Source organism: Mirounga leonina, unplaced genomic scaffold, assembly GCF_011800145.1.
Source record: "Mirounga leonina isolate KUSES-001 unplaced genomic scaffold, KU_Mleo_1.0 Mir_151, whole genome shotgun sequence".
NCBI lineage: Eukaryota > Metazoa > Chordata > Mammalia > Carnivora > Phocidae > Mirounga > Mirounga leonina.
Window position 1 is genome coordinate 11,332,393 of NW_023270377.1, and position 18,497 is coordinate 11,350,889.

Sequence of the window (18,497 nt, forward strand, 5' to 3'; positions counted from 1 at the left end):
CCACCAGCTTTGCAGGCTTTTGAGTTTAGTTCATGTATACTCTGGTGGCCTCCAAAGAGGTTTGTGAGGAGCAAGTACTCCCACTGTCCATCCACATAATCATGGACCCCTTTTCTAGGGTGAAATCAGGTCTGAGTAAGAAAAGGATGGCTTTTTAGATAATCCTAGCCTCACCCCTCCTCATTTAGTCCCTTTGTATTTCTTTCTTTCATAAGAAAGGAGCTCTCTCTCTCTAGCTTTCCACCATGTTCAATAGGTCACTCGCTACCAGATCCTAGAGCTTTGAAGAAAGATGAAGAGTCACCTTCGGATTAAAAAAAGTCCCACAGTCATATGTTTTAATATGTTTGACATGCTATAAGGTAGGACTTCCAAAAATAAAAGCCCACAAAGTCTTCAAACATCCCCACATGATGGACAGACATCTCTGCTCTCACGGAGCTCATAGTCGAGTGGGGTCTTAGGCACACACCAACAGCCACCATCCCCTTGTGAAAGAGCTGAGAAAGTAACTTCTCTGAACCTTAATTCCCTTATGAAAAAACAACCGACCCAGAAACCACAGCCTTCATGGCAGTTTTGAGGACCGAAATAAAAACAAACAAACAAACAAACAAACAAGACGGGGAAGTATTTCACAAGTTCAAACTGATGAGAAGTCAAATTGTTACCCCCTGAAATCTGGGGACCCCTGGGTGGTAAATGTCTCTTACTATGTTTGACGCTGCACCTGCTGCCTCTGAAGGACTGGGTCTCAGGATGGACACATCTCTACTAACCCTAAAAAGATGTTCACGATGGATAGACACACATAAACCAGGATGCTTCATGCACAGACAGATCTTGGTCCGTATCACGGGACTCCAAAGAGACAGAGGTTGAAAAAAAAAAACAAACTTTTTGGAAAAAACATGAAACCAATTAGCTTCAGCCCTAAGCAGGCACCACTATTTACTTGCCCTAAGAATGAAAAGCCATAGGCTGCTCCTGAATTCAATTTTACTTCTCTCTTTTGTAGACATTTTATGAAACACCTAAATCCTCCCAGCTGGCAATGCTAGTAGGTAAAAGGGGAAAATGAACTCCATTTTGGGAAGAAATGATCACGTGGCACAGCGGAGAAGCAGACCCTAGGAGGCAGTCTGGCTCTATTATTTTCCTTTCTTCTTTTCCCTCTTCTTTTTCGTGGGCACCCGTTCGGGGAGCAGCATGGGAGAGAGCAGGGGTGGGATACGACCAGGTTAAAAGCAGCCCAGGACACAACAGAAAACACTGAAGGATAAATGACAACATTTATCAACTCGTGTGAAGAGAAAACTGGTGGCTTCAGACGTGTTAGACTAGACCCTCCTTCTGGCTTCATGACTCCCTTTGTGGCTCACCACAGGGTGTGTTAAGATGAGGGGCAGTGTGTTTAAGTAAAACAAGAAAACAAACCAAGAAAAATTTAGCGCGATGAAGAGGGAAGATCTCCTAAAAATTCTTTACTACGACTTCAAACATGAAATCACATTTACAAAATAACATTTTAATGACTTAGGCATAAGTGACTCGGGAACATATGGATTAAATTTCCTTCAAAATGTATATGGCTTGAACAATGGGGGGGGGGGGACTTGCTTGGCAAAATTAGCTTGGTTTGCAGAGCACAGCTCTGGAAAAAGGAGAAAAAAAAGCAGCGTGTCAAACTGCACTCACTGGAGCATCCCTTTCTGGAATTCTCTCTGGTGACTGAGTCAATTGGCTCCATCAGCCATTACCTAAGAAACTTGGAACAACTTTCTTGGAAATGGTTTAATTCTTTTTCCCTATTTAGGCAAAGTATTTAATAAGTTTATAATAAATGACTCTTCTTCATCCCCAATATCGTGTCAAAAACAGAGGTCCGCTTCTGTAAAAAAAAATGTTGAGTCGTCTTAGGCCCAGAGCAAATGGCGTCTGTGTCTTTTCGACAATGAGGTGCAGCTACGTACACAGAAATGTTTTTATTTCCTTTCAGTCCATTTAGAACAAACTTTTGAGAATACCTTTCTTCCCCCTGAGTTAAAGCTGCAAATTTTAGGCAAAGTCCACAATAATCAGGCACTGTTTTACCTGCTCAGACATTTTTTTTTTAACCGAACTTCACATGCAAATACTCCATCATCACTATAAACTACCTTAGCATCCGTAGTGTTTACTGATTCCAAAATGTACCTTCAAGTATCATCTCATTCCATCCTAGGGGACAGTCATGATGAGCATTCGACCCTTAAGTGAGCAAACGGAGATCAGGTTCACAGGAAGGTCCTAGAGCACCTACTAGCCAATGTAGCAACACCAATTGTACATTCCTGTCTTGGTATCTTTTATTGTCCATTTTTATTTTTATTTTTTTAGAAAGAGAGAGAAAGGGAGAGGGTGCGGGGGGTGGGGAAGGGCAGAGGGAGGGAGAGAGAGAATCTCGAGCAGGCTCCACGATGGGTGTGGAGCCCGATGTGGGGCTCGATCCCACGACCCTGAGACCATGACCTGAGCCACAGAGTCAGGCGCTCAATGGACAGAGCCACCCAGGCGCCCCTGTTCATTTTTATTAATATTTAATAGTGGTGCTCTCTAGAATGCCTCCTCCCTTTATCCCTGAGTCCTAGAATCTCCACTCTTTAAGGACTGGAACAAATGCCACACCTGTCAAGATAGGATCCTTGAACACTCAGCCTCTAAGTGTGATGGTCTATTTTTTAATGTGTCAACAGGGCTCAGCTGTGGTCTGTAGTTACCCCATCAAACCCCAACTGGGGTGCCGTTGTGAAGGTATTCAATAGATATGATTAAAGTCCATAACCAGGTGACTTTAAGGGAGATTATTCTAGATAACCTGGGTGGGCATAATCCAGAACGGCCCTAAGACCAGAGCTCAGGTTTCCTTGAAAAAGAAGAAATCCCACTTGTGGATGGCAGCTTCGGCCTGCCCGCCCTGCAGGCATGCCCTATATATTTCAGACTACCCTGTTCAGCGCCCTCCAGTGCATAAGCCAATTCCTTGCAATGAATCTCCTAATACGTGTCTCCCACTGGTTGTTTCTCCCTCTAAATGATGTTCCTGTCATTTATATAATTCTTAAGCCATTTCTCTAGCTCATTGCTAGTACTGTAAGTTCTTTGCAGGCAGGCCCAGGTCTCGGGCCTCTCTGTAAGCCACACAGTACTTAGCCTTAAGTATGAATAAATATTCACGGAAGAATTAAATTATGTAATGCAAGAGCAGAAGAGAGTGCCTCCTCCTCCTGTGAAACAAGTAAACCTGATGACAAGATGCTCACGGGGAAGGACAAGCAAAGGAGGGTCACAGCCTTACAGGTGATTTCACCAAGGGGAGATTTCTGTCACCTACAAACCGGTTACTGGTTTCTCCTTGCCGGACAGGACAATCCTCTGCACGCAGGACAGTTAACATTCCTGGGCCTGCGGCACTGAACGATGATTACAACCTTTCTCCTTCTACCCTGTCGATGTGACAACAAAAAAAGACACGTTTCCAAATGAGCCCCCTGCAGGGGCCATACGATGCTTATCAAAAATTGCCTTCTTAGCATTATAGCAATTAAAATTTATCAAAATACACAGTAAAAAATTATACCGACAATGGCTTCTCCTAAAACAAGTTGCGGAATTATGGATCACAGAAGTGGAAACAGACTAGCAGGTTATCATGAATGCCAACAAGCGACCCCATACAGGAAGTCACAGGCAGGCAGGAATAAGGGATCTCAACTTCAGACACTTTACCCAGGCTAAGGATATACATCTCTTTATTAATTCAACAAATACTCAGGAGCCCTTCTGTGAGCCAGAAACTCGTTGTTACTAGCTCATGAGAAAACAGCTAGAAAGATTTTCAGGGAGTGCAGAGGGTACATTTGGGATGTCCTGACTTCAAATATTAGTTATGTGGCATTCATGGGATTCGTTTTGGGGGATCTGGGGACCTCATAAACAGGTGATCCATCTTCTAGATCACGGCCTCAAGGTGATTTCCAGACCAGCATCAGAGCATCATCTGGGAACTTGTCAGCAAAGCAAATTCTCAGACCCCCATCCCAGCCCTGCTAATTCAGGAACTCTGCGGATGGGGCATTCTGCTTAGTGGGGCATTCAGCAGGTCTGGGGTGGTGTCCCAGAATTTGTATTTCTAACGGGTTCCCTAGGACGCGTTTTGAGAAACCGTGCTCTAGATCTGCACTAGTCCAGTGGCCACTAGCCACACATGGCTATTTACACTTAAGTGAATTCAAATGAAGTAAACTAAAAATTCAGTTTCTCAGCTGTATTGACTACAGTAGTAGTCCGTGGTTTTGCTTTCCGCTGTGAACCATGTATCATCACGAGATCAACAGCAGCCCAAGGCTACGTCATTCCCTTCACTTCACCTCATCCCGTAGTCATCTTATCAGCTCACATCATCACAAGAAGGGTGAGTACAAGGTATTTTGAGAGAGACAGAGACCACATTCACTTAGTTTCTTATTATAGTCTATTGTCACAATCATTCTATTTTACTATTGTTGTTCATCTCGTACTGAGCCTAATTTCTAAATTAAACTTTATCATAGGTATGTATGTATAGGAAAAAACGTCGTTTATGCAGGGTTCAGTAGTATCTGCGGTCCCAGACGCCCATGGGGGGCCTTGGAATGTACGGAATGTACAAGGATAAGGGAGAACTGCTGTACATTCCCAGGGCTCAGCACAAGTAGCTAGTGGCTAATCGACTGGACACCGAGGACACAGACCATGTCCATCACTGCAGGAAGTCCTGTTGGACAGTGCTGCTCTCAGTTACTGACAAGCCCCCTAGAAGACCCTTTCCATATATAGTCAGGTACTGTAGGCAGAGAAAAGACCAATTGCATGTATTAACCTTACAATGAAAAGCACAAGGCCAGATGGTCCAAGTCAAAGGCAAAAACCGCTTTGTGATGAAGCTTCTTCTCACATGGACCATTCCTGTAGCTCCAGGAGGAGTAACATCAGGGGTTTCCTTATTGAACACCAGCTAAGGCTGGGGGATCCAGTGGCAGTAATGCAACTGATGTCAGGTATCAGGTTCCTTTTCATTAGTTATCGGGGATAGAGGTGGGGGTTAAGAAACTCGAGCCTTTAAAAGCACAGGACCCCTGTTCTAACTCCGATGGAACAAGAGACAAAAGCAGAATCTATAGCACCAGCCACTGTTCATTTCCTAAGGAGCTCTTGTCAAGGCCCTTGCTGACCTTGGCCTTCCTGAATCCAGGGCCCATTTCTCAGCTGTCATCCCACAAGGACTACGAGGGCCATCTGGCACAGCTGAGCGCTCCTTCCTCCTGGATTTATCTTCAAGGAGCCACCCTCTCTTCTTCTCCATTTTCTCCCCACATTGCTGGCTCCTTCTTCTCACTCTCCTTTGCTGGTACCTTCTTTTCTCTACAAACTTCATGTCGGAGCGCAGGCACTCGGTCCTCGATCGTCTTCTCTATTTACACTCACCTCTTTGGAGATTCCATCCAGTTTTATGAGTTTAAATACCATTTATGCCATGCTGAGGACTTGCAAACATATTTCCAGACCACACCTATCATCTGGCCTCTTACAAACCACCTCCTCACCATCCCTGCGTGTAGCTCTCATAAGCCTCTCACTCTCTCCAGGCCCAAGACTGAACTCTGTTTTTTCCCCACAGATCTGTTCTCTCTGCATGTTCAGGTTAATGGAAATTCCAACTTTCCAGTGCCCTGAGCCAAAACCTCAGTCCCCTCTCTCTCCTTTCTTACCATCACAACTATTCTGTCAAAAAATCCTTCTGCACCACCTTCAAAATGTACCCAGAAGCTGACCTCTTTGCATCTCCTCCAGGGCAGCTGTCTGATGGGAGCTGTGGTCCCCGCTTGCTTGGACTGATCTGCCATTGGGTTTAGGGTCCACCATCTTGAGATCGTTACCTTAGTTACATCTGCAAAGACACTTAAGATACGGTCACATTCTGATGGGGTCTTTTGGGAGTCACCACTCAACCCACTACGCTGCTCTACAGACCATTGTCAACACAGCAGCCCAGGTGATCCTTTAAAAAAGTTAAATTATGTTACTCTGCTGCTCAAAACCCTCTCATGGTCTCATGTCAGGAAAACTAAAGTGCTTAGACTGGCCTAAAAGGCCCTACGTGATCTGGCTTTTTTACCTCTCTATCTTCACCTACCTTCTGGGCAGACAGCACTGGCTCAGACTAGTGCATGTGGGAAGAACTGGAAGAACGTGAGCCATGTTTTGAATTAGCACCAACAGGACCTGGTTACTGACAACACTTGATGAGGAATAAGTCACGGAGGTAGAAAGGTATTATGAATTTGGTTTTGTACGTGCTGCATTTGGAATGTCCTTGAGTGTGTTATATGTAATTTCAGAAGCTCAAAAAGAGCTTCCTCTGGTCTGAGGGGATAAATTTGGAAGTTGCTGGCATGCAAACAGAAACTGAAGCCTTGGGAGAAGAACGCCTGGGTGGTACAGCTGGTTGAGCGTCCAACTCTTGGTTTCAACTCTCACGTCCTGGGATTGAGCCCCACGTTGGGCTCTGTGCTCAGTGTGGAGTCTGCTTGGGATTCTCTCCCTCTGCCCCTCCTGCTTGTGCTCTCTAAAATAAATAAATAAATCTTTCTAGGCAAGTGTCCTAAATACAACTTCTACCTGATTTCTTTTTTAAAGCTTCTCTCTACTGCAGTGGTTCTCAACTAGGGGTGACTGTGCCCCCCAGGAGACTGTCGACAAGGTCTGGAGATATTTTTGGCTGTCACAACTAGGCGGGCAGGTGCACTCCATCCAGTGGGTGGGACCATGTACTACTCAATATTCTATGATGCACAGGACAGCCCCCTGCCACCTCAACAAGGGACTATCCAGCCCAAAAGGTCAATACTGCTAAAGACAGCCTGCTCCAGAGCAAAGCTCCTTGAAAATGCAGGCCATTTACAACAGACAGAAGAGGGCTCAACTATGGGATCAAGGTAACTATCTTCAAATTTTCTGTCCCAGAAACATCCCAATGGCCTAAACAAAACCAACTTAGTTTTTGGAAAAGGCATCAAAACAAGTACACAAAAAGGCACAAGGTTTAGATAGTAAGAAAGCCTATGGATGCACTTGACTTCTCCCTCCTTCCTTGCCTTGCTTTCCCATCCTCTCGTTTACTTCCCGCGTGCTGGAGAGTTAAGTTCTAATGATAAATTCATCTTGACAAAATTCCTTTACCAGAAGTAAATGTGAAAGTTGGAAGAATTTAGTAAGACAGCCTTTTGCCCATATATAGAAATGATGAAAGACCAGGCCACGATTAAAGTCTGAGCAGAGTAACATAATTAGCAAATTTATGAATGGGTCTTCTTTTCACGGTTCCACTGTCAGGACTAATTACTTATATTAATTAGAACTGTCAACACATGAATATGCTTGTTGAGGCTGCTTCCTATGGTAAAATACGAGGCTTGTAAATATCAAGACACTTGGAAAGATGCAAAGACTTTCATTTATTAGCAGCTCTAAATGATGTGGAGGCACCGGCTACACAATGAGCCTTGGGAATGGACTGTAAGTAGGTTCCTAGTTAACGAATTTGCTGTTTGTTCTTCTTTGCTTAGGCATTAGTCTCCGTGTAGCCTCTAGATGAAATAGCTGATACATCACTCCTTTGGAAGGACTGTGGCAAGGATAAGGAAAGAATGTGCACGTTACTGAAAACTGGAAAGCATAGCCAGGATGGTTAAGGTAGGCAGGAGGGAGCTCCTGTCTCTTCTCTGAGTTGTCAGACCTACTGTAAAATAAGTTTTAAGAACTGCTTGAGACAGAGGGGAAAGACAGCTGGGGGACAAAGAACCAGAGTTGGAACACCACTTTTAACTCTGTGTGACCCCGGGTAAGCAGACAAGTTACTTAGCCTCTCTGTGCCTTGGTTTTCTCACCTGAAAAATGGGACTAGAGCCCAAGCTTGTCCAGAGTTGTGGTGAGCTTCTAATGAGGCCATACACGCAAGGGGCTTCGAGCAGCACCCAGGTGAAGCATGTACTAGCTCTTACTGTTTTCATAACACTCGCCATCCGGGATGGGGGCAGAGACAGAAGTGAAGACTCCTGGAAGGAGATCTGTAGAGTGACCTGCACAGTGATGAAGAGCTCTGGAGTCAGACAGGTCTCGATTCATACCTTGACTCTATTACATTTAATTTCTGAGCCTCAACTGTGCCTGTCTTGGAAGTTCTCGTGAATAGTAAACGGAAAAAAAAAAAAAAAAGCATGTAATGTACATGCTCTGCGTGGTCTGTAAGAGGCTTGCTAAATGTTAGTGCCTTAAGTGTTCATTACCATTATTACCTTTTGGGAGAAATCTCGGAAATCGAAATGGATGCCAAAAGAAAGGTTTCGGTAAGTGATCTAAGATAAGTGGAGAGAGAAAACATGTGGCAAAGAAGAAAGGAAAGCGAAGTGGCAAGAAGAGGTGCTAGAGTGAGTGCCTTCTGTGCCGTGTGTCCTTCATCCATGTCTCAGGTGGCAGCCACCACCACGGGCCTTGAGCACGGCTTAACTCCCTAGCCACCAAATCTCCATAAATCCCTTAATGACCCTGCTCATTGGTGAAGGAGGGACAGCTGGGATTCCAACTGGGGGCCTGACTGACTGCAAAGCCCAGACCCAGACTGTGTTGAGGTGGGAAAGTAAGGCTGCAAAGAGCTTCACCACAGACTGAGGGGTATACAGACACTAAGCTCTTTCTGCTTCCTTTTTCCTTTTTCCCTTTACATATAAAAAATAGTAATCAGGGGCGCCTGGGTGGCTCTGGCGGTTAAGCATCTGCTTTCGGCTCAGGTCATGGTCCCAGGGTCCTGGGATCGAGCCCCACCCACATCAGGCTCCCTGATTAGTGGGAAGTCTGCTTCTCCCTCTCTAACCCTCCCCCTCCCTCTGCCCCTCCCCACTGCTTGTGCTCTCTCTCTCTCTCAACCTCTCTCTCTCTCTCTGGCAAATAAATAAAATCTTTAAAAAAATAGTAATCCAATTCTTGATAGGCAAAAGCTTGTTCTGGCTGGTTGGCTAAACTTTACCTGATAACTACCATAAAATGCCATAAAATGTTAAATTAGGGTCAGTTAATCGTTTCACTTTTAATTCCCTTAAGTACCAACTTGGCACCAGCCCACAAAAGGCGAATCATTCTGTGTTTTATTTGACAAGGTCCTTCCAGGGACTCCTATTTCTGACAGTGTAAGATGGCCTATCTCACCAGTGCTGCAGGGAGTGGTCCAGAAATGACTGAAGAGGGCATCTATCTGCTAAGATCTCTCCTAGTCCAAAGGTTTTCTATTTCCGAATATCGCAAGATGTCGGTACTACAATTGATTTCAATTGAAAATCTATTTCTGTATAAAACATATAAAACTAAAAAAATAAATAAATAAAACATATAAAACTAGACAACTAATAAAATGTGGTAAGTTTGACACCTAATCTTGTCTAAACATCGTGCAATACCTTAAAACCAATCGGGTCAAAAGTTTATAGCATCAAAATACTATATGAAGAGAACATCTAGTTGGAGAATGTTCTGGATCATTTCACAAGGTTATTTGTTAAATGCAAGATAACAGAAAATCCACAGAAGTTCCTAAAGATATTAAAAAGGAAGCTGATCCACACTAACCACTGGAACCTGTTAAAACTTATTTTAAGGATATATCTTCCCACCTCTACTCTAGTTGCTCACTAATTGCTTTCGAAGCAAAACAGGCACCAAAGGATCCTCCTGACAATCCTCTAAGGTAGTGGAGAATCTTTAGTAATGGTTAGAATGTGCATTATTGCACATCAAAGAACTCTTTTTTTTTTTTTTGATTGCACATTATGCTTAAAAATGAACTTGCATGATAGAGTAGAAACAGCTCTAAGAGGGGAGTGTAATGATGTGGATTCCAGGACAAGCCCCAGGATAGATAAGCCATGAAGCTCTAGCCAATAACAACCTTTTTCCCCAGGGTACACATTGCCAAGGTGGTTAGGACCAGGCCATTCCTAACGCACTTACAGACTTAGAATCCCAGGAAGCACTATGTTAACAAGAACTCTGGGTGATTCTCATAAGGCCAAACCACTGCCACGGGGCCCACAGACGAACAGTTCTGCAGTTGCTGGGAGTGTTAGCTGAACTCTTTAAATGGCACAGCAGACCCGTCAGGTTAGAATCATCTCTAATTGGTGATCTCGTGAACTGCAACTTCCCTAACCATGAAAAGGCCTGTAAATTTCATTCCTCTAAGAAGAAACATGTTAAAAGGCAAAATAATAATACAAAGAAGGACTACGAGCAATAATCACTAAAATCCACTGCATTGTTCAGTAATATTTAAGTCTGGAGAATAAAATAAACAAAAACCAAACATGTTATAATTTCTTAATTGCAAGATTTCCAATAAGAATTGGTATGTGATATAAGACGGGCTTAATATTTGTTTTTTTGTTTTGTTTTTTCGTTTTTTTTTGTCATGGAGACATGTCAAGAAACCATGTACCACCCTTTCTTCCATCCTTCACATCCCTAAACATTCCCAACCAGCCTTCCCTCTTCTCTTTTACTAACAATGGTTTCACCTAAATAAGAGCTATTTTTGCTGATGCCTTAGTACTTCCCTCCCTCCATACACCCTTCCTCTTTCTCCCTCTTGACCAAGTTCTCTGAAGGCAGGAAATGTGGTCTTCATCTTCATTTTGGGGGAACAAGGGGAGTTATCTCGCCCCTATGTGGCACAATATGCGTTTTCCATACATTCTAAAAAGTATATATAAAGAATTTAGAAATCTAGGTACTATTGAAATGGGTGGTATTATCTGTACCTCCAACTTAAAAAAACGAAAGCGCTCACTGCCTTCTGTTAGAGCTCCTTAAGGAGCGATGCAGAGATTAATGGGAACCTCTCACCTTGGTCTTCAAGGATCTCTCCACCTGAAGACTGGGCAAGATTACAAAGAATCTCTGTGCACACTCCCTCAGGCCAACCCCACCAGCTGTGGATCCCGACTCGTAATTTTAAAAAGGTCCCAATGTGATTCTAACAGAAGGGCAGCTAAGCACCACCAAAATCTCTAAACCATCTCCTCTAGTTACTTAAATACTAGTCAACTGTATGTTTGGTCTTTCTTGAATTACAATCCTTGGATGCACCCACGGTCACCATTCACTTACGGAAACACACGGGACAACAATGGTTATTCTGTTTTCAGAAACCAAGTGAGGTCACCACAGTTAGGAATATATTCAGTTCTCCTTGCTGACGGTGAGCTGTATCTTTCAGAAAAGTCCACTCTCCTTTATTCTTAATATTGCCTTTCCTGTCTTTCCACTGAATTGGGAGATTCCATCTACAGTTAGCTGATGTTACCTGTGGGTTGGAAAACATTTTGGGATTTCATATCCCCTGGACTCTCACATGTATCCACTGCAGGCCCTGAAAAGACTCAACCATGAAATCTGCCACACACATTCCCATACAAAGCTTAAAGTGGGCCAAGAAGACATACATTAACCTCTCTTTGGAAAACTTAATCTGAAACTTTTTGATGAATAATTTACACAGCTCTAATTCACTAAAATTTCTAAAATTTCATTCCAATAGGAATGAGTATGAATACAAAAAAAGAATTCACTAAGCTAGTAAAGTACTAGTAGCATTTCATAGAATACTAGTACTATTATTATTAATTAAAATATGGTGATGACAACCCTACCAATACAGTACGAGAGGGAAAGTAACAGTGACTGAGTCCAGAGACTCTGGAGCCAAGACTGTTTGGGCTCACATCTACCGCCTACTAGTTGTGTGACCTCAGTCAGCATCCGTTTGGTTTCGTCTTCTCTGGAATCGGTAAATAGTAAAACTCACCTCATTGTTGTTGGATCAACACGTGCACACGCACACGCACGTATACACACAGATGCAGGTCACTTACAATGGTGCCTGGTATGCCAGGACTCACTTAAACTCCATCTCTCCCCCTGCAACCCGATCCTCACACACAGCACAGTGACCTTCAAATCCGTATTTGCTCTTATTGCTCCCCTACTTAAAACTCTCCCTGGCTTCCACCATCCCCAGGGCCAGCTACAAAACCCTTAAACACCACGTACAGGACCTTTCACAAGTGGATTCCCACCTAGCTCGCCACTTGGGGGCTCCACGTGAAAAATATCTTGCAGGCCCAGACAACTTGGTTTTTCCAATGGGCCATCCTCTCAGCTCGGGGTCTTCATCCATTTTCTCTGTTCCCCTCTTGGTTCAAACCCTTCACGACTCATCACTTTCAGGGGAACAACCATAATCCTTAGATGGGCCATGGTCTGGAACCCACTAATTGAAACTTAGGGTCCATAACCCAGATCACCCCCAACTTAGATACGATACAGCCATTCATATGAGAAAGGATGCTCACTACCCACGTGTTCCATCTGCTGAACTTTATGACACGTAAGGTGACGGCAGATGTTATGACGTCACTACTCCGGAGGAAGATCCCTGAATTCTGAGTCTTGAGTGAATGGCATCCTCTCTGTATGACTCTGTCTTCTGTTTGCTGTAGGTGCAATTTTTAAGTTATTTTCACGTTAAGGAGTTGTTTCTCTGTTCATGGAACTGCAAAGAGCAGAGCAAGGCATGCTTTTTAGAAAATACAAGTCTGGGTGATTTTAAGGACAGCGCTCATTTGATCTCATTATTCGGCCAGGTAATTGACAGGAAAGAATGTCCTAATTGCTCATTAACTCTGAAGATGTCCCCCTCGCACGGTGTCAAGGTCTAAGAGACACAGGGTACACAGCATCTGTACAAACAGCTGCTGCTTTGGGGGACAAAGCTTTAGTTTCATGCAGCTAAAAAAACAGCAGATGTTTTTGATTTGGGCTTTAAACAATCTTATCTATAATCGAGTAGAATTTGGTGGGGAGTTATTTTCTCCTCGGGCTAATAAGATGAACCACATTGCTGGTTAAATGCTATTTTTCCGGGGCCACATGGTTTTTCACAACCTTTGCTGATGGAAATCATTTTTGGTTCGATTGTAATCTGCCAAAATGTAATCTCCTCCGGAGAAAGGCTCTCCCGTGAAGCTCTTTCACATCCACCCACCTGTCCCTATATGCAGGGGACCATAATGAGTAAAATCAGAGCAGAAACACGCCATCAGTGTAGGCACACCTCAGGTCCCTTCCTCACAGCATACAAAGAAATCCAGAATTCCACTGAACAGATGCCCACATACCAAGAAGAATGGTCTACATGTTTCTGTGATACGGAAAACATTAACATGATAATTAGCAAATCATCAGGGCTACCAAGGGCTAGGAAATGTTGTAACTTGACAACCGTCATCGTGTCAAAATTATGCTCAAAATGGGCCTTGCTGGCCTGAGTTATCTAAGTCAGGGGCTTAGTCCCCTCTGCACCCCCAACTGTCTCACCAAAAAGCATCCTCTACACAACAGCAAATTACTGGGGGTTTAGAATTTATCTTTGTCACCGCAGCGTGTGCCAAAAGAAGGGCCCTGCGAACCCCCAGAGACGCAGCTTATTTAAAGTTGTAATGAAGACAGCAGGTGTTCTATACAGATGTCACTTCTTCTAGAAGACACTTATTAAACACTTTATCTCCCTTAATGTCGAAGGACTAGCTGCATTTTGTTTTCTTTCAGCATCACTGTAGCCAAAAGCAAACTGTTTCTTTTTAGTCTCACTGAGCTGAAAATTAAAAACTACTGGGCTTTGGGTGGTTTAGGTTGATTTGTAAAGAATTCTAAATGCAGTGATTCAAGAGTCAGCCCATACTGTTTTCTGGTAACACAAAACTGTATTTTGCAATACAAAAATGCTCTTTTTTTTTTTTTAAGATTTTTATTTATTTATTTGAGAGAGAGAGAGAATGAGAGACAGAGAGCATGAGAGGGAAGAGGGCAGAGGGGGAAGCAGACCCCCCGCCGAGCAGGGAGCCCGATGCGGGACTCGATCCCGGGACTCCAGGATCATGACCTGAGCCGAAGGCAGTCGCTTAACCAACTGAGCCACCCAGGCGCCCCCAAAAATGCTCTTCCACAGAAAGCACGCCATACTTCTCCTCTCCCTGGTGACCCAAACCTCTGCGTTCCAACTACCACACAACCTTTCACTCAGATGAAGCGGAACAGATAGGAAAGGACCACTCTCCATAAAATGTACGAAACTTTACATTTCATATACATACTGTCAGGTAAAATGGAACTGCCTGGTGCCATGGTTCCTAACCTGTGTGCTAAAGCAGCCACAAACTAGGAATCCAGTGTGTCCTGGGACCTTAAGAAGGAAATCACTACAGTAGGCAGGGGAGCTAGCTACTGATGACAGGAGCAGCAGGCCTTCTTGTCTGCAGGGTATGGATAACTTTAGCTTGGAAGGTTCAGAATAGAGAGGAGAAGGAAAAGAGATAAGCAAAAAGGAAAAGGGGAGACAGGATCTCACTGGGCTCTTCTCAGTCTCCCCCATCACTCTGACTGCCCATCAGGAGCCCGCAGAGGTTGGGAGCATGAATGCATGACATAGAGGTGTCTGAATTTTTCTGCAGCAACCTGATGCCTTCAACAGAATGGGGCCTGGAGAGAACATCAGAGAAGGCATGGCTAATACTGAATATTTTTAGCAATGCATAGATTCATTTTAATAATGAATTATTATTCATATAATAATGTTTCTCCTTCTAAAGGTTCCACATGATTTTGCAGAAATTTTAGAAAATGGAGTTAAGCCAAAACAAGAAAATAAAAGTCACCATAATCTTATTCTTGAGAAATAAGGATAATTGGCATTTTGTTAAATATTATCCCAATCTTTTTTACAGCACATTTACTAGGTCTTCCAAAAATAAATGGGTTTTTACTAAGAATACTGCTTATATCCCTGCTTCTCATCTGATACACCGTGAACCTGCCTCTCTGTCTTTTTAATGGCTGAGTATTATTCTACATCATGATTTATTACTCTGTCCCTTATCGTGGCATGATTAGGCCATTTGCAATTTTTCCAAAGCAGATGATTTCAATGTAATTTTAATCAGCTTAATATTTATAGTAATCTTCATAACATTGCACAATTTCAGTCCTGTGTTATAATAAAAATAGATTTAAATAACAGAGATGTGACACAGGAAGATTTCTGGTCCCTAATTGAGATTCATGAAGATATATAAATACATATTATGCATGATTCTCACATCTGGCTCTCCATAACTAAGTACAACAGAATTATAAATAGTTCTGGACCCTTGGAGAACTGCCATGTGATGAAACTAGACCACTGTGAAAGCTATTTGTGATTCTCTAATAAATGGAAATCAACATATGACTCTTGATTTTTCTTACTAGCAACACAACACAACAAAATGGATAGAAGACTGCACGACTCTGAGCCAGAGGATTTTGAGAGGCAGAGCAGACAGCATTAGAAATTCTCTCGGGAATAATTCCCACTCACAAGGAGCGGGAGAAATGTGTAACAGCCTGATGTAAAATTCTGATGTCTTCAGCCACACTTAATGTGAGCACACATTCTTTTTTGTTCTGAATCATTTCTCTTCAAAAAGGAAAGCTACTGAACAAAAATAGAGCCCTATTTAAATGAACGATACAAATATCTTTAATTAAAATGTCACTAATGTGTCTGTATTAAAAATATTTTCATGCTCATATGCTACAAATTTTTGTAGAAATGAATGACAGCCAAGCAGATGATTTATGATTGTGTACAGTAAGCATTTTTTTTTTTTTTTTGGTGTGTGTGTCCTATAAGGTACCTGAGATGCAGTTTTCTTGTGTAAAAACCAACCAAACAAAAGAACTTAGCCAATCATTTATGGACAGGTGAGGACCACAGTAAGAGAAATGTCCTTGTTATTCTAGAAATAATAGTCTTTCTAAATGTAGCCCAGACTGTTCCTGAGCAGCCACACCCATCTCAGTTCTCAGAATTCTGAATTCGGGAAGATCACAACAGCCAATCCACCTCCCAGAGCACAAACAAAACTCCAGCTCAGTACCGTCCTGACTACATGGAGAGCAGTCTCTACTGTAACTGACAATTCGGCGGCAGCCTAGAAAAGCTTCTTCTAAAAAGGGTCTGTTGTATGATACAAAAGTGTCCCAACTAGGAACAGAGAAGTCTGGCCTCCTTGTCTGTTGTTTACAACTTAGAATGTGACCCTGGGCAAATCATTTAACTTCTCTGTGCCACCTCTTCACAATCTGAAAAACGAAGCTAACTACAAATGCTTATTTCGTAGCGCAGTGTGGGTATGTGAACCTTCCCAGCACCATGGACAGGCACTTAATTCTTGTTGACTTGGAAATAATTTCACCAAAGCATTTGCGGTGCTTTCTTTTGGGCGCCCATATTATGGATAGCTGCAAGGATACACCTCAAATGTTATGTGGTTTTTCTCTGGGTGGTGGGGTTATGGATTATTTTTTTGTCTTCTTTTCTTATTTGTATTTTCCATAGTGAATATATATTGCTTTTTATAACTAGAATGACAAATGCTGCCCAAATCATAAAAGACCATGATAGATGAGCTCAGGTACCCGTCATCACCTGTCTCAGGTCCTCAGCACCATCTACCTTAGGACATCTGGAATTCAGGTAGAACTTCCAGAAAAGGAGTTGAGTGCTGTCCCCTCCCACGGCAAAACAAAAGCAGACCCACACAGCAATGACGGTGCACATCTTAACTGGTGTTAGCACACATACATGAGAGCCACCTGTCACACTTCCTCACCCATCTCCCCCTTCCCTGGAAGGCCAGGTGGACTCTGCCCCTGGCGACAGGGGAAAGCTGAAAGTCTGTCTGGGGTCAAGAACAGAAGGCTCACGCAGGGGTTCAGCTCTAGGGTGGCCTCATAGGAGCCCTAGAAATGTGGGTTCAATCTCGCACCTTCTAGGGAGGTCCTGACTTCCAAGCTCCTCACACCTGCCTACTTTACACCTGCGTCCCCAGGGCAGGACACTGTCAACAGTAACCGAGGCCAAGCTCACAGACATGTATTTAGATGGTGAAGGGCTTCTCTGAGTCTGTTTCCTCATTGGGGGAAAGCAGGTGTCAGATATGATGACCTCTAAGGTCATGCTCACTGCCAGCATATCACAGTTACATTTGAAAATGGTGCTGCTTTGTCTCATTCTTCGTCACTGACTTTAAAAATAATTTAAATAAATTAAGCAAAGTATCACAACAACACATCCTCCCCAAGATTTAAACTGAAGTCATGTGCTTAATATGCTCAACGATGTGGCTCTTTACAGACCCCAAACTCATGACTGGTGTTGTAGTTCAACTCACAGATGAAGATGGAATATTAAGGCACAATCATGCAAAATATTATATATACTTTTGATGTGTAATTATAATGCTGAAAGAGGAATTATAAAGGCTCAAATAAAAAGAAAATAAAATCCGATTCACTGAAAATATCAACTACTGAGTCTATGTAACAAAGTCTGAGCCTTCAGCTCAAAAAAAAAACTGTTTTGTTTTATATTTTAGTATAAATACGCAGGATTAGAAACTTCCTCATACCCTTAATTGTTTGATTAATAAGAACGTAAGATCCACTGTAATTTTAAAGCACTCTATGATATCTCTTTTCCAAATTAATACACTTCTGTAGAAACAACAAGAGTTTCTTAGGCCTAAATTGTTTTCTGCAATTATTTGATTTTATGAAAGACTGAATATACACGTCAATTACTTCTGAGATTAAAAACTGTATAGAGAGCTTGAGTATACAAATCATTGTATTAGTAAACTTGATAGTCTATAAAATTCTTATATAACTTAGGGAATCATGGTTGCTGAAATATTTCACAGATGGATTAAGTAAAGTGATCAACTCATTTTCAAAGTTACTAGGGGCACCTGGGTGACTCACTTGGTTAAGTGTCCGACTCTTGATTTTGGCTCAGGCATGATCTCAAGGTCCTGAGATTGAGCCCTGGGCAGGCCCAGTGGGAGCCTGCCTAAGATTCTCTCTCTGCCCCTTCCCTGCCCCTCTCCCCACTGGTGCTCTCTTTCTCTGTCGCTCTCTCTTAAAAATATTTCAAGAGTTACTATATCTCTTTCGTGAATCTAATATATTGGTTCGCTGAAGTGAAGTAAGTCACTTAAATCTCCTATTGTTCAGCAAAAAGAATAATATTTTTGGTCTGATAGAACAGGATTTATTCCTTTCTGTAGCCTACAATGCTTAACAGGATCTGACACAAGAGGCTCAAATGCAGATTTGCTGAGTAACAGAATGAATTGATGATCTGAGCAACATGAGTGTGCAAGGTAATATTTCTGAAACCGTTAAGATTTGGTAGCCCAAAAGCAGTCTCCAAGTGTGGGGAGGATGGCGGGGACATGGGTGGGTGGAATTATTTCATTAGTGTTGTGTTT

The 18,497-nt window shown here is 42.8% G+C and overlaps 1 protein-coding gene across 4 annotated transcripts in view; it reads right to left on the minus strand.

The window, feature by feature from the left end:
• RHBDD1 (rhomboid domain containing 1) overlaps window positions 1-18,497 on the minus strand; it is a 117,707-nt gene that overhangs the window by 21,214 nt on the left and 77,996 nt on the right. Inside the window, exon 7 of one of the 4 annotated variants that reach the window (XM_035006989.1) lies at window positions 6,644-7,705. The exons of 2 other annotated variants lie outside the window; for them this stretch is intronic. In XM_035006989.1, the coding sequence (XP_034862880.1) occupies window positions 7,689-7,705 (17 nt within the window). In that variant the 3' untranslated portion in view covers window positions 6,644-7,688. Of the gene's footprint in view, window positions 1-6,643; window positions 7,706-13,104; window positions 14,665-18,497 lie in introns of those variants that run through there. One more of the 4 variants, XM_035006988.1, reaches the window with a different exon arrangement.